Here is a 15,471-nt window from a genome sequence, read left to right as displayed (position 1 = left end):
AGGGTATGCACCACAAAAAATACTTGTATTTGAAGACCCTTATCCCAATCCGTTTTATAAATTGATATTGTATAGGTTTTTAACTTAAGAAATGTCTACTTGCATATGTCATTCGTTAAATTTGAGCAAGAAATGAAAAATGAAAATAGTTACTCGCACTTTGGCCCCCGATACTTTTTTAATAAGACCCCTTCTCAGCCAAAAGGAACGAGGAGGCGTCTTTGCCTTTTTTCGAGCAGCAGAGAAGTCTCGGTAGATCTCACCATGACAACCAAACCACATGACGTACTGTGCTTCACAAGCATGAAACTTCTTTGACGATCCACGAGGTACAAGGTTCCAACAAGGGAATATAGACTGTTTATATTCTGCTGGTTCTAATCAGTTAAAAAAAAGGACATTACGAATGAATCAAGTAAACAAAAAACAAGACAGCAACGATAAAGAGAGAGGACGACCAAAGTTTGAGCCCTATGAGAGTTTGGGCTTGAAATAACGATTCGCCTAACCTCAGTTTTTGAGGACCTGCGATTTCTGGAATATATCGCTCCTCTTTGAGAAATATTATCAAACATATTAGCACTGATTATACTCAACAAAACGTCATTTCCTGTAACTCTCTCGATGTACCTGTACCTATACTTGAATAATTCTTCTCGAAATTTACTTACTGCGTGACTAGTCACGATGACTGTTAGACAAGCTCAGACACTGCCGTCAGTGGCAGGGATCCGTGACAATGCACTACCGTAACCAGACCCTCTGTGTGAATTGGACTGTGATAAATGAAACGAAACTGTTAAAGGTTTAGGTTTTTCTTTTTCCGCAATTCTCAAAGCTTCTTTAAGCTTGAAACTGATGAAATTTTGATCATAAGTGTTCAAGTTGTTGATTTGCAACATGAGTGCATTACCAGACATCGACAAGATCGACGACATCTTGGAGATGGCAAGCACAATGACGACACTAAAAATTCCCTCCAAAGGGTTGAAAACTTTGGACGAAATGAAAGAAAAAGTGAAAGAGGCACTCCAGTCGTCAGAGAAGAAGTCAAGTTGGACGGCAAAGGAGGTGAGAACCCTACAGTATCTTTATAAATTTGAACAACCAGCAAACTCAATTTCATGATACGACATTTTCAGTGCAATAGCGGAAGTATCTAGATGTTACCCTTAATAAATGGTAGACGCAGACCATATCGTGAAATTCAGTAACGAATTATTTAACATCTCTGTCAACTCTAACTTAGCCATCGTTTGCGATTTAATCCCATGGCAATTTATTCAATGATGGCATCTCAGAAATGAATAGTACAAGAAGAAACCGTGGGTGGAAATCGTAGCATTCACCCGCCAAATGTTTCTCTAAGTTCAAACTTAACAGTACGTAGAGCAGTATAAAAGGCGGCTTATTACTTATTGATACTTCCATAAACGATTCTTACAACTGGGTGTTAGCAAAATGATTGAAAATAAGAAATTGTAAAGTTTTGCTTCAACAGTCAGTGGTTATCATGCATACTAATGTTCGTAATTTAGCAAGCTTGATTGAGCAACGATCGAGTCTTGAGGGTTCAAGTTGATAAGACGGCTCTTATAACATCGAGGATTGATAAATTTTGGTAAAATCTGCCTAATTTTGCTTTTTCCTTGTGCTTAGTGGTTGTAGTTCGAAAACATTTTAATCATTTGGGAAAATGTTGAAGATTGTATCAGGTTTACATTTCTTTATTTAAGTAATCATGAGTAACATACCGCAAACAATAGCCTACAGATGGTTGCATTGCGGCAGTCTTTTCACTTAAACCAGCCTAATGAATCTATTCCCTAAATTAAGCTGCACTTAGAACAGCGATGTGTATTTAGAAGTAATGTTATTAGTCACAAGGATTTCCAAAATGACTGTAAAACGGTTAAATTAACCAATTAGGCCGAAAAGTAATATTAATTAATTTACACAGGCGAATGTTGATGCACAGCATTTGTTTTACCATGTACCATTTATCAGGCCTTTTCAGTGTTGACGGAGGCAAAGAAAGAAGACGAGAGAAAACAAGCAACCTTGCTAAATTTCTACGAACGCACGGATGTTTGCTTGCAAAGAATGGATAGAAAAGTTCATGCGCTTTTGGAACAGAACATCGGAAACCTCAAGGAAAAAATCGCTTCCCACAAACAAAATCTGCTGAAAAAAGAGTACATTGTTCTTGTTGCAGGTTTGTTATATATAAACAATTAGACTACCATTGCTTTGAAATTTTAGTTTCGGCAACTTCCTCACCCAATAGACTTAAATTCAAGACTGACAAAGAAAAGAAGGCTTCATTCAGCTATTATACTAATCCAACGTCAGCTAATTAGTAAGCTAGTGATCGAATCATGAAGTAAAATAAAATTATATTTCTATGAGGGAATTACACTCAGTATATTTCATCCTTCCTTAATTGTGCTTTCGTGTAATATACTCCCTTAAGTAATATTTACCCTTTACACCCTAAGATCAGTTTGCATATTCTCCATACTGTTCTCTATACATTTCCTAAGGTACTGACAAGGAGACTTTGTTTAACAATCATGAGCTCTTTTACTTGATGATCATTTCCTTAATTTCCATGACCTGAATATGTGAATCAGAGGTGATCTTGTAAGGAGAAATTAGATGTTTGTTACTCTTAGGGGTTAAAGGGTTAACAGTGGGAACTTTATTGCTAATATCTTTTAATCCATCGGCAGAAATATTGGACAAGATGGCGGCCGCGCTTGCGCATTTCGTCCATAATGGCGTCCAAATAATAGCCAGTTCTTTTGTCATTGTCCATTGACCTAAGTCGCCATACAGTTCTTCAAAATCCGTCGTTCTCCATCCCAAACACTCGCCTATTACAGGAAAGTGCATCCATGAAGTCAACTGCTCTCGATCGAATTGACCGCTACTGAGTTCGAAGCGTCCAAATATCCTGAAAATTGCCATTTTCTCCCATCAAAAAACTTCCCAACGCGCCAGAATATCCCTTATTTTCCATGTTGAGTAAGTGACGAGACGCCATATTGAAAACTATGACTGAAATGGTTTAACACGAGCAAAGCTGATCTTCGAATCGTCGGCCATATTTGTTTATGTTCTTGCTGGTAAATAAATTAGTTCTCAGGTCCTTTTAGTACAACATCTGAATTAGACAACTCTTATTAATGGAATAAAGATCACTAATTCGTTTATTCATCATTTTTCAATTATCTGCTACTTGGTTCTTGTATGCCATATGGGGCTCCACTGACCTATCCTTCTACCTCACAACTTTTTCCAAACATCCTACTCTTAGCACACAGGCCCCCCTTTCAAACCAGGTTGCAACTGAACTAGGCCAGCCTGGTTGATAAATATGTACAATACACTTATGAAAAATTGAGTGTACAAAGTGGGAATCTGTTGGTCCAGACCAACCAAGACTATATATTGATAGTTCCTTTAACGGAAGTCTTGACTTTTGAGCGTGGCACATAAGATGGCAAACCTCGAACTGATATCTGGGTGAAAGCTATATAATTGTGGACTGCCAGAGGAATAGTTTTTTTTTTTATGAAAACGAATTAGAAGAAGAAGGGAAATGGTGTTTTGTTTGGGATTTCTGGTGGAAACGACCGGGGAAGTAGATTCTCTTGTTCGACGTAACTGAAGTAGAATCGACCCATTCTTACCAAAGTTTTTATTTCTTCCCTCCCTATTTTCACCTGTTTATACTTACCAGGCGAAACAAGTTCAGGAAAGAGCACTTTGTTAAATCTTATCCTTGGAGAGCAGCTTCTTCCTTACTCCGTTCTGAGTACCACATCCACCATCTGTGAACTAAGATATGGAGATACACCAAAGCTGGTAGCGCACTTTAAAAACAAAGAATTAGGGGATATCACAAAGACTGTCGTCTTAGACGAGCCATCTGAAGCCTCCGAGCAGAGTTACCTTCAACAGATTTCCGAATTCGTCCACCTAAAGACTAACAGAGAAAAGGGCTCAGATTACGAAAAGATTGAGTTGTTTTGGCCACACAATCTGTTGAAGGTTAGATATGAGCAAGCTCAGTAATTATTCCGGGTCTTAGAATTGACCTTTAGAAACATAATGTTGATGTCAGCAAGCTTAAGAATGTTCGTGCATGAGTATATTTTACGATATAAAACTGTCTTTTATATTCCTTTATAACTGAAATTGATATTAGGGATGTTAGAGAAATTTTAAGTCTCCAAATTCCTAACTTTCCCCAAATCATTTGCCATACTGCATAGTAACTGCTTACACACGTTGTTATTTGGAATTCTACTTGGTTTTTGTTGCTGTTTTGTCACAAGAACTGATTGTTGACATCTCAATTGGTTGTTGTCATCTCAAATGAATAGTTACACACATCTCTTTTGATGTATCCTTATTACGGTCACTAATTATTGAGTAACAGCAGTATTGACTGAAAGTCACGTCCGACTAAATTCTGATGATTAATTCGGCTAAGGATGGCAAAATGTCACTTTAAAGGAACAGATATTGAGGACATTAGATTGAGAGTTGAGAGTAATCCGGAATTAATCTCGCTCTGTGATTGGTCCAGAAAGCTTATGCCAATTCATCGAACATGCACATTCAAAACTAAAACCAATCGCAACTGACTCGCGTTTTCCCCTGGAAAGAGTTTTTCGCTTGTTTTTTCTTTGGGTTAATTCTCTAATTGGTTGGTGTGATTACTTTGAGTTTGGTCTTATGACAACCAATCGAAACGCACTCTAGAGAGGGATTCTCAAGGACAATATTTTGCTTCAATGACTGTGAATATATGAAAATCATGTATGTGATCTGCGGCTTAAGAAATGAAAATGAAAGTGATCTTGCAATAATGAACACTTCTTAAGCAGTAGTGAAAATGTGGCCTAAAAAAATTCAGGCCTGTACGGGATTTCAAGACTGAAGATCGAAGCAAAGATCGCTTTCATATTCAGTATTTTGTTTGTTACATCTTTTAGGAAAATATCGTAATAGTCGACAGTCCAGGAATTGGCGAATCTACCATCATGGATGACATAGTTAAGGAGTACCTTCCAGAGGCTTTCGCATTTATTTACGTCATCAAAAGTGACAACGCCGGTGGAATACAGCAAGATAGGGTAAGGCACTTTAAACTGATGTAATGCATTGACTTCTTATTGCAAAAATAATTAAAGGGAAAATGTGCTGCAAAACCCGTATCAATTTTTGAATCTTCTATTTTAAAGATGTGTGAGTAAGTTAATTGTTCAAAATTTCGTCAAATGTGCCAGAAGAAGGAACTTACCGAACATGAGTTGCTCCTGCAGAGCGGTTGCGCGAGGCATTTTAACCGTTTTAAAAAGGGGCAACTACTGAACTAGCCAGAAAAAGTCGACAAATAGCTGATTCTGTCTCTTTGCCTTCAGGTGGAAAAACTTATCGAACACGCCAGACAGGTATCTCTTGACAAACAAAGGGAATCTTCCTCAAATTGTGCCCTATTCGTTTGCAACAAGTGGGACCAGGTGCCGCCAGAAGAAACTGATGAAGTTAAGAACTATGTCGTGACGAAATTCACGCAGTGCTGGCCTTCTTTAGACCCAGAATCTCAGATCATTTATATGTCAGCAAGAGAAGCCATTGAAGCTCAGAAGCTTGGAATGGTCACGAAAGAGTTTTCTGAACTAATGAATAGCATCAAGTCCATGGTTTTGAAAAGTATTGAAGCAAGATTACAGATTCAGTGGAGGTAAATTGCTTTGAATCCTTAGCGACAAAATGATTATTGAAGAAGTTGCATCTGTTGGAAATGTCTTTTGGGTTCTGAGAATAGGAATGAAAAATATTTTCATTCTGATTGGCTACGTGAAATGCATTTTTCAGGAAACAAAAAAGTATAAGCCGAAGGTAATTAAGTGCATAAAATGTTAACTTAGTGCGAAAAAAGCCAAGAAACTGTTCATCCTGGCAATGTTTTGCATGAATAAATATGGTGACGAAGTATAAAAGTCAATTGAAAAATTTCCTTTATTCTTAGATGGCTTGATTATCTTCTTGCACGTATGGCCCTCCACACGAAAGCGTTCATTCGAAATTCGTCCAAAGATCGTAAAAATATGATAGATAGGATGATGTTTATCACTGACCGACTTCAAAGTATTGAGATGCAGCAAGATACAGTAAGCAAAGAGCTACAGTCGTACCTCGAAAAAAAGACTGACGACGCTGTGACTACACTGTCCAGATACCTGAAGTCTCTAGAGGTTATGCAGCAGTTTTCTTCGTGGACATTAGATGACGTTCCAAACACTGAACAAACTTGGGAACTGACTCAGAACTATATCCAAAAGGCGCTGATGAGGCGACTTCGAGAAACGATAGAGGAATGGGAAGAAAAGAACCAAGTCTTCTCCGATGCTCGCGCCTCTTTGATTCAATACTTTCAGGAGAGGTTCAGCTACGTTGAAGGTCAACTTCGAACGTTGGAGGAATCTGTCCTAGCCGGAGATGCTGCCAACTCAGCAGGTGGCCCGCTGGCATCGGATGACTTTAGAGTCGCCGAAAAAGTTATCATCGGGGTCACAAGTCCGATTTGGGTTCCAGTTGGTCTGGTTGTCCTAGTGGTCAGTGTCCCGGTAATTGGCGCCATGGCAGTTAAAGAGAAGTTGGAAAACTGGAATAAAACAAGACAGTACAACAAAGACAAGTGTGCCTTTATGGCGAAAGCTTCCCGAGAATATCTGAAAGAAACAGCGGAAGGACAACATTTAAAGTCGTTCGTGATGGAACAGCTTAAAGAAGCTCAGGTTTGTCTTAAGCAGGTCTTAGATCGGATCCCTCAGCTCATAGAAGCAGACAAAATGTTGTGTCGACAGTTGAGAGATGATGACCGTTCTAAGAAGGAAGTAGAAGACTTCTACAAACCGTTACAAGAGATGAGTGTGCTAATAAGGGATGAGATGGCCCTGTTTGGCATCAAAGAGGTCCGCAAAATGGACATCAGTTGCGACGATCTGGAGTGGAAAGACGATGCACTCCTTGGAGGTGGAGCGCTCGCTGCTGTTTATCGAGGAAAATTGAAGATACGAGGAGACGATAAACCCGTAGATGTTGCTGTGAAAGTGTGGAACGACGAGCTCGAGGTTACTGTTGGTGACTTCCTTTCTGAAACAGAGTTACTCAGGTTGGTTTTGTTATTTTATGGATCGTGAGATGTTATATTGTTTACGAAAGAAATCCCAGTTGCTAAAACCTTGAGGAAGCACTAAATATATTCTGGCCGGTAGCTGATGTGATATTTTCTTAAACGTAAAATTCTTTTCTGTTCAAGAAGCTCATCGTAATAAGAGGATTTATTCTTATTACATGACGTCTTTCTGAAGCTTTTAGAACACTCAGAATCTTGATATATTTTAACGCACATCGGGATATTAATTAGGAAAAACCTTTACAGGGAGACATACAATCATTCATTTCCCAACAATTCATTACCGTTGGAACTCTTTAAGTGGTACAAGTATCTAATTGCTCCTTACGTCATCATCACTGAACAAAGCATCAAGGTCACGAGAATTAGGGAATGATTACAGTATCAGAAAATGTTTCAGATAAAAGCATAGAGAATATGCATACTGTCTCAAAAGTTTAAGCTGTTTACGCTACATTTTCTTTATGTAGGAAGCTGGATTATCCCTTTATTGTAAAGTTCTATGGTGCGGCACTACACAAGGAAGGGGAGCAGTTGAAAGCAATACTGGTGATGGAGCTCTGCAAGGAAAACCTGATGAGGCACATTTTCCGGCATAAAAGCAATATACCTGGAAAGTCGTCAGCTGCTACAGCTGCGAGAGATGTGATCGGATGGGCAAAAGACATCGCCGATGCTTTGGAATACATTCACAGACAAGGTATCGTTCACAGAGATCTCAAGCTGGAAAATATATTGGTGAGTTAAAAATTGGGACTAATGGTTATTGTGACTATTTATAATTATAATCATCTTCGTCCTTCGAGACCCATCTCGCACCTCATCGGATTCTAATTTGCTCGCCTTCACCCAGTATTCCTGCCTTCTACGTGGGAACCCTGTGGCAGACCACGCTATAAATTCGCTTGAGGTACTTTGTAGTCAGATATGGAAATTAGCCGCGAGTTTGTGTTTCTCGCTGAAATCGGGTTGCATCCTGGATTTTTAACAATCGAAATCTTTGGACTTTGGTTTTAAAAATGTGTTTAAAAAATGTTTATCTAATTTTCTCGCAGCTGTCGCAAGAGAATATTGTCAAAGTAGCCGATGTCGGTGTTTCTAAAGAAGCCAAAGCGATCACAGGTACCTTGGCGGGAACTCCTGTGTATCTCGCTCCAGAAGTGATCAATTCTTGTTTGTACGATTACCAAGCAGACATCTACAGCCTCGGCATAATGCTCTGGGAGATGTGGTATGGTAAAAGAGCCCTTCTTGACGTGGGAGGAAATGTGCATGAGTTTTTCGAAAAAGTGGTTGGGGGTGCGAGACCTACGCATGTCGAAGGCTTAAAGGAGCCTCCAGCTGGTTTGCAGGATCTGATGCAGCGTTGCTGGGACGAAAAACCTGATAATCGACCAGATGCGAAAGAGTGTCACGAGAGGTTGACTCAACTCTATCAGGAAGTTGGCGCACCATCTTCTTAAACACTGGTTATTAGGCAACCACCTTGAATTTGTTTACTTTTTAAGTGTAGACTGTTTTGGAGCAACAGTGATTTAAAGTGTTGTAAGATATCCGATATGACACTTATAGCTAATAAATTAGCTTCACCCACGCCAAGTTTCCCGTTTCAAACTTAGTTCGTACGTCATAGAAACCTATTCTGGTTTCAGTCAGTGCTGAGGACTTCTATCGGGTCAGTGTCATTTAAGATGATTCCGTGAGGCCTAAGCGCACAGGTGTAGGTGGCACCTCTGTTGCTTTGTCTTTGAGACGATCTTTTTTTACGGTACAGGGTTGTCAGTCCATTGCCCTGCTCTTAGCCTAAAAGTGGCCTCGTTAGGCATGAAAATTAACGCAAGAAGTGTATGAAATACATAGATTCTTACGCAGTGAGTTGACGGAATGCAGGAGTGGTGCATGGTAGTTCTCTAAATCTCTGCAGGATGATTGTCATAATTTGTATACAGTCTTTATGTCCTGGCGTTCTCTAGACCTTGCAAGCGAAAAAGAGACTAGCGAAAGTCTTAATCAAGCGACCGTTCTCTTATGTTAAAAAAGCATAGTCCATTTATATTGTCATAGTATCGTTAACTGATATAAACATACAATAGTTTCAATGATGTAGTAGATTTCTTTTAATAAGAGCTGGCTATCATGAGTATTAATCTCCTTAGGACCTATTTTTTGGGGGCTTTTGACAAATAGTTGGCTTGTTACTATTTTGAACGAGGAACAACAACAATATTCTGAAGGCGAATATTGTTCTGTCAGCTTGTATGAAAGCTTTTACCGGATTTTAGAGTCAGTTTTACCATCTGGTGTAAGACACTTGTGATCGTTTACTCGTAGAAAATTTCCTATAAAAGGAATCTAAAAATGGAAGAATGCATTGTGTTCAATAACCACCGTAGTTCCCCCGTTGAGGGGAGGAGCGCATATTAGAAGGAGGGCACTTAATCGAGGAAGGAAGAGGGGGCTATTTAAGTTAGGGTAGAAAAAGGACAAAAACCAAAAGAGCCAATGACGCACATAAAGGAACTCTGCAAGCAAATGGAGATAGAAACAATTGGAACGGCCAAAAAACTATTCTCCTGTACTGATTCGCTGCAGTTAAAGCTTGAAAGATTATAATTAAAGTGGCAATAAATACGGGTTTACCTTGTATCCCAGCTGTTAACCCTTCAACTCCCCTGAGTGACCACGACAAAATTTCTCCCTACAATATCAATTCAATATCAAGCAGACAAGTGATAAGAATAACGAAAAAATATCAGTAAGGGGAATAAAAGTGGATCCAATACCAAATTCTCCAAACTAACACCACAAGAACTGCATGGGAGACAGCAAGGAGAATTACTAATGAGATCTTGGGAATTAAAGGGTTAAAGAAATTGAGGAAGGACGGGGGACGCTTATTCGAGATGGGCGCTTTTTGAACATTATGGTCTAAGGGGTGGACGCTTAGTCGGGGGAGGGGGCCTTATTCGAGAAAGCCTTGAGTAGTAGGCGTTTGATGGTGGTTTGATGTTGGGAACTCGAGTATTGATCAGGAAGATATTTCTCTGTACCTCTCTGCGATCGGCCTTGCCTTAAGGAAGGGAAAAACTTCAAAACCAGATCACCGATGTACCCTTTCGTCACTCCTTCCATCGATTCCCTTATCCTTTCAGCCATTCTTTCTTTTTTTCTATTTATGTAGTCCACAAAAAGTGACGAGGAAGCTTTAGATACATAGACACATCGTCGACGTCGTTGTTTCTTTAATTCCATATATATTGCCCTTTTACAAGACAAAATCTTAAAGATTAAAATCGATTGACTAAATTTCGGGGTTGTTATAGTTGAGATCCTAGGAACTTTTGAATCCCCCACCAAAAATGAAAAGACAAAGGCGTACCTTCAAGAAGCCTCCGCATCCATTTCCTTCATCAGTGGTGTATATGACGGAGGAATGCATAGAGACAAGGTAATTTTGTACGGTACAACAAAAGATTTTTTAAAAAAATCTACAAACAACAAAAGTAAAAACTCACATGTTGTGGAACTTTCCCAAAACGTCCACCTTACAGGAAGGGGGGAGTTATTTTTGTTTTTTTGTTAACCCTTTCGCTCCCAAGATCTCATTGGTAATTCTCCTTAATGTCTGCCATACCATTCTTATGATGTTATATAGTTCAGAGAATTTGGTATGGGTGTTTGAAGAAATTGCAGAGAATAGCTTTGAATTGGTTATTTGTTAATTGATTCACAGGTCAAAAGGTGATTCAAACAATAAGTTTGTAGTTACTTTGCTGAATTTCTGCTGTTCGTGCTAACTCGTGATGTTCTATTTTTCAGGTGCTTTATTACCTTCTTTCACGTATGGCTTATAGTACCAAAGCAACTCTACGCGATCCTTCAGTAGCAGAGGCGATGAACTTTGTGACTGAAAGTCAGCAGTGTGCGGTAGACAAAGAGCTCAATTCGACAATCAAACTCCTCGGCTGCCCGGGAATTGTACAAATTCCTTAACTCCCCAGAACTTCAACAATATTTTACTTTGTGGTCATTAGATAATGTACCAGACGTCGGGGGTGATTGGAATGTGACAGAGGAAAATATTAAAAGAGCATTAGTCAAACGACTTCAGGAGAAGATCGAAGAGTGGGAGATACAGACCAATGTTTTCGCAGAATCTCGTACTTTACTGACACAGAGCCTGTTACAATATTTCAAATGAGTTGAGCAACAGAATCAAAATGTTCAGAACTCCCCTAAAGCGGATACTGTAGCCACCTCATCAAAAACTGGTCCACAGACTTCCACAGACTTTGACAGTCCCATCTGGGTTCCCTTCGGCTTCGTTGCTCTTTTATTCAGTGCTCCGGTAATTTGAACTATGACCGCTAAAGAAAGGTTGGATAATCGGAGTAAAACAAATGAGCACAAGGAAAACAAGTGCAAGTTCATGACGGAGGCCTCTCAAGAATATCTCACAAAGATGGCTGACGAACAACAAGTTATGTCCCTCGTCGAGGAAGAGTTAAAAACTTAAAAACTCTTGTTACAGCAGAAACGTTTACAGCAAGATGCTAGAGACTTATACATAAAAACTTCAGTTTTAAGGGGAAAGATGTCCGACTTTGGCATCAAAGAAGTAGGTACCATGGACATCAGTTGGGAGGACTTAGTATGAAAAAACGACCGAGGATCACCTCTTGGAAGTGGTTCTTTTGCTTCCGTTTATCGAGGAACCTTAAAGCTGGACGTAACACTCAAATTGTGGGAAAAGGCACTGAATAGAGGTAGTTCCATAAACTTCTTTTCTGAAACAGATACCCTAAGGTTAGTTTATTCAGTTTTACAGTTGTTGTTGTTTTTGTATCCACTGTTATGTTAGCGAAAGCGACGGCGGAACTTATTTTAATTCAACTGAGGAAGTTTGAAAACGTGCGCCGGGGACGCTAATTTGCGGGGATCTGTGGCCAATTTCCTCCCCAGTATTGAAATACATTCCTCCTACGTACGTCAGGCTAAAAACAAAATAAAATGGGGGGCTAAAGTTGTTGACGACTTCTGCTCACCCAACTTGTCTGCGAATCCACCTGAGTTGCGGGCGAACTCACCTACGTCGTGAACGAAAGGTGTAAACAAACCACTGACTCAGGTTACTTGCGAAATCACTTAAAGTTGTAACTGAAGTAACCTGAGTTGCTACCGAGCTAGACTCGCTTCTCCTATTTTGTTGGCGACTGAACAAACCTAACTTGTTAGCGAACCAAACTTAGCTGTCAGCAAACTCGGCTACTTGTTAACAAACCAACCTAAGTTGTTAGCGAACTAATTTGAGGTATTGGCGAACTTATCTGTAAGTTGTTGGCAAGCCCAACTAACTTGTATTGCACCAACCTGAGTTATGAGCTCACCTAACTTGAGTTGTCAGCCTGCAAACCTAGGTTGGTTGCGAACAAAGCTATGTTTAATTTTTAGCGTACCATCTAAGGTTGTGAGCGAACTCAGTTAAGCCTTTAGCGAACCAGCTTGAAACGTTAACGAACTAGCATAGGACTTAAGTAAACGAGGTAACTGTGGGTCGGTTCCCTAGCTTATGGTTGGTTAATTCGTCAAGGTCTGGTACTTCAATTCCCCTGATGCTTTCTAACGCCAGACTGTGGTTCCTTAGCGTCTACAGTAAGTTGGCTTTTTAAAGTATTATAAGTCTGATGTTGGTTCGCTTACGCCTTAGGTTGAAATTCTAACCTAATCTTAGTTTGGTAGGGTAATGCCTCAGATTGGTTCGCTGACCTCCCTTGTCTGGGATTGTGGGCATCGTTTAAATGACTTAGTAAAATTGCGTTTACTGTAGTGCAAAAGGAGCTGGAGAAACTAAATGTCTTTAAGGTAGTAATGCCGACCGAAACCCATTTCTGTATGTACAAAATGTTTTTTTTTCATGTTATAAATACCCAATTGAAAAGTTTTGAGTTCCTCCCTGTGTGAACATTGTACACTAATTTGCGTAAAGTGTTTTGACGGGTATCATGTGTAGAGATCATGAACTGCCGAAACTTGGACGACCAGCAAACAATTGTTTCAGAGCTCAATTTCCTATTGTGCCTTTTTAGGAAGCTGAATCATCCCTTTATTGTTAAGATGTACGGCACAACAACACTTCTGAGGGAGAAGGGTGAGTCGTGACCAATCCTTGTCATCGAACTCTGCAGGGAGAACTTGATGAAGCACATTTTCCGAAATCAGGACAACGTACATGGTCTCTCTACAATAACTTCTGCCGCTGCTAAAAACGTTATCGGATGGGCAAAAGACATTGCCAATGCTTTAAAATTCATACATAATAAGGGAATTATTCACAGAGATCTCAAACCGGAAAACACATTGGTAGGTAGGAGATAATCAGATGCGTGCACAATGATGGAGGTCAAGGGTTCTTTCGTCCTCACATAGCAGGACAATAAAAATAGCCTCTGTCGAACAAATGCTATAATATTCTCGATGATAGGTTGGTGGGTGAGTGGCTGGAGGGGTTGATGGACTCGGATTATGATGGACTCGGAATCTGAGTCGTACAGTCTCGTACTACGCACGATAGACTAGTCACCTGATGGAGTAACTTCTTCTATAAAGGGGGTAAGTTTCTAAAGAAACTGTGGTGCTGCGTCGGTTGGAGAGTATAACAGGGTAATTTAGTGTTATCAACTGAGTTGATGACGTAAATTGGCCACCGTAAAGAGTTATAAGGCTCACATTTTAGCCCTTCGTCAGGGCGACTGACGAAGGGGTTAGTTCACCGATGCAGCAGCACGGTTTCTTTAGACACTTACCTCCTTTAGTCATTTGTCTTTTAATTGCTGCAACCACTAACTCTTGCCTCAGCCTTTTAACTCTTTACGGTGACCAATTTAGGTTAAACTCAGTTGAAAACCCTAAATTACCGTGTTAACTTCTTTCATGGTTTGGTAGGTGAATCATTTTTGTATATAAATATCTATCAAGTTTTCTCGATAATTAGCAAACTCTTAACAGTTTTCACAGTTGGATATGACCATTGTGACACGCAGACATTACAGCGTTGATATTTAAGAGTAAAGAAAGAGTAGTAGAGTAACTAACTAATTTGGTAATCATTGTTTGCTTTACATTTTAGCTATCGTATGATGATGTTGTCAAAGTAGCCGATGTCGGCCTATCTAAAGAAGAAGACATGATCACAGGTACTCAAATGGGAACTCCAAACTACATGGCTCCAGAGGTGGCGTCCTTCAGACGCTACGACCGCAAAGCGGATATATATAGCTTTGGTGTAATGCTATGGGAGATGTGGTATGGTAAGAGAGCCTTTCATGGCATTGCTCCCGAGGATCTCCAGGAACAAGTGGCTCAAGGTGTAAGACCGGAGCATGTTCAAGGCAGTAGGGAGCCTCCAAATGAGTGGCGAGATCTGATGCAGCGTTGCTGGAATGGGGCACCAGATCAACGACCAAATTCTACAGCATGTCGCAAGGAGTTAACCAGACTATACAAAGAGACCACCCTACCTCTCTAATATGCCGACCGAACCGGAATTTTGTGGTCTTTGAAAAGCCCCCTACTCCATCATAAAAGAATTGTAGAAATGTAGTTTTACTCAGTCATTTGTGAGAGGAAGGGTATCACAAAAAAAAAACTAGTATTTGAAGACCTTGATCCCAATCCGTTTTATAAATTGATATCGTATAGGTTTTTAACTAAAGAAATGTATACTTGCATATGTCATTCGTTAAATTTGAGCAAGAAATGAAAAATGAAAATAGTTGCTCGCACTTTGGCCCCCGATACTTTCTTAATAAGACCTCTTCCTAGCCAAAAGGAACAAGGAGGCGTCTTTTCCGTTTTTCGAGCAGCAGAGAAGTCTGGGTAGATCTCACCCAGACAACCAAACTACATGACGCACTGTGCTTCACAAGCATGAAACTTCTTTGACGATCCACGAGGTACAAGGTTCCAACAAGGGAATATAGACTGTTTATATTCTGCTGGTTCTAACCAGTTAAAAAAAAATGACACTACGAATGAATAAAGTAAACAAAAAACAAGACAGCAACGATAAAGAGAGAGGACAACCAAAGTTTGAGCCCTATAAGAGTTTTGGCTTGAAATATCGATTTGCCTAACCTCAATTTTTGAGGACCTGCGATTTCTGGAATATATCGCTTCTCTTTGAGAAACATTATCAATAATACTAGCACTGATTGTAATCAAGAAAACATCATTTCCTGTAACTCCCTCGATGTACC

General features: G+C 39.8%; 2 protein-coding genes across 2 annotated transcripts; both read left to right on the top strand.

The window, feature by feature from the left end:
* Positions 1-725: 725 nt before the first annotated feature.
* Positions 726-9,580, top strand: LOC149044292 (uncharacterized). Its single transcript, XM_089210961.1, has 8 exons — positions 726-1,071; positions 2,008-2,215; positions 3,746-4,056; positions 5,007-5,147; positions 5,436-5,758; positions 6,047-7,192; positions 7,687-7,954; positions 8,272-9,580. The coding sequence occupies exons 1-8, from the start codon at positions 901-903 to the stop codon at positions 8,677-8,679; spliced, it is 2,976 nt and encodes a 991-aa protein (XP_089067087.1). The 5' UTR covers positions 726-900; the 3' UTR covers positions 8,680-9,580.
* A 3,831-nt stretch (positions 9,581-13,411) lies between these two features.
* LOC149044291 (uncharacterized) lies at positions 13,412-14,783 on the top strand. The gene is made up of 2 exons (XM_089210855.1): positions 13,412-13,576; positions 14,343-14,783. Exons 1-2 carry the CDS (start codon positions 13,412-13,414, stop codon positions 14,739-14,741), a joined length of 564 nt encoding a protein of 187 aa, XP_089066981.1. The 3' UTR covers positions 14,742-14,783.
* The last annotated feature ends 688 nt before the right edge of the window (positions 14,784-15,471 follow it).

The sequence above is a fragment of the Pocillopora damicornis genome, chromosome 6 (genome assembly GCF_964200805.1).
Source record: "Pocillopora damicornis chromosome 6, jaPocDami1.2, whole genome shotgun sequence".
NCBI lineage: Eukaryota > Metazoa > Cnidaria > Anthozoa > Scleractinia > Pocilloporidae > Pocillopora > Pocillopora damicornis.
The sequence above is the reverse complement of the archived record's forward strand: the minus strand, read 5'-3'. Positions and strand labels throughout refer to the sequence as shown.

Bases quoted from the DNA above. Each gene is read 5' to 3' on its own strand.
- LOC149044292 (XM_089210961.1), top strand. From the start codon at position 901: ATGAGTGCATTACCAGACATCGACAAGATCGACGACATCTTGGAGATG. The intron at 5,759-6,046 runs GTAAATTGCTTT...CTTTATTCTTAG, and splicing joins AGATTACAGATTCAGTGGAG to ATGGCTTGATTATCTTCTTG. The intron at 7,955-8,271 runs GTGAGTTAAAAA...ATTTTCTCGCAG, and splicing joins TCAAGCTGGAAAATATATTG to CTGTCGCAAGAGAATATTGT.
- LOC149044291 (XM_089210855.1), top strand. From the start codon at position 13,412: ATGAAGCACATTTTCCGAAATCAGGACAACGTACATGGTCTCTCTACA. The intron at 13,577-14,342 runs GTAGGTAGGAGA...TTTACATTTTAG, and splicing joins TCAAACCGGAAAACACATTG to CTATCGTATGATGATGTTGT.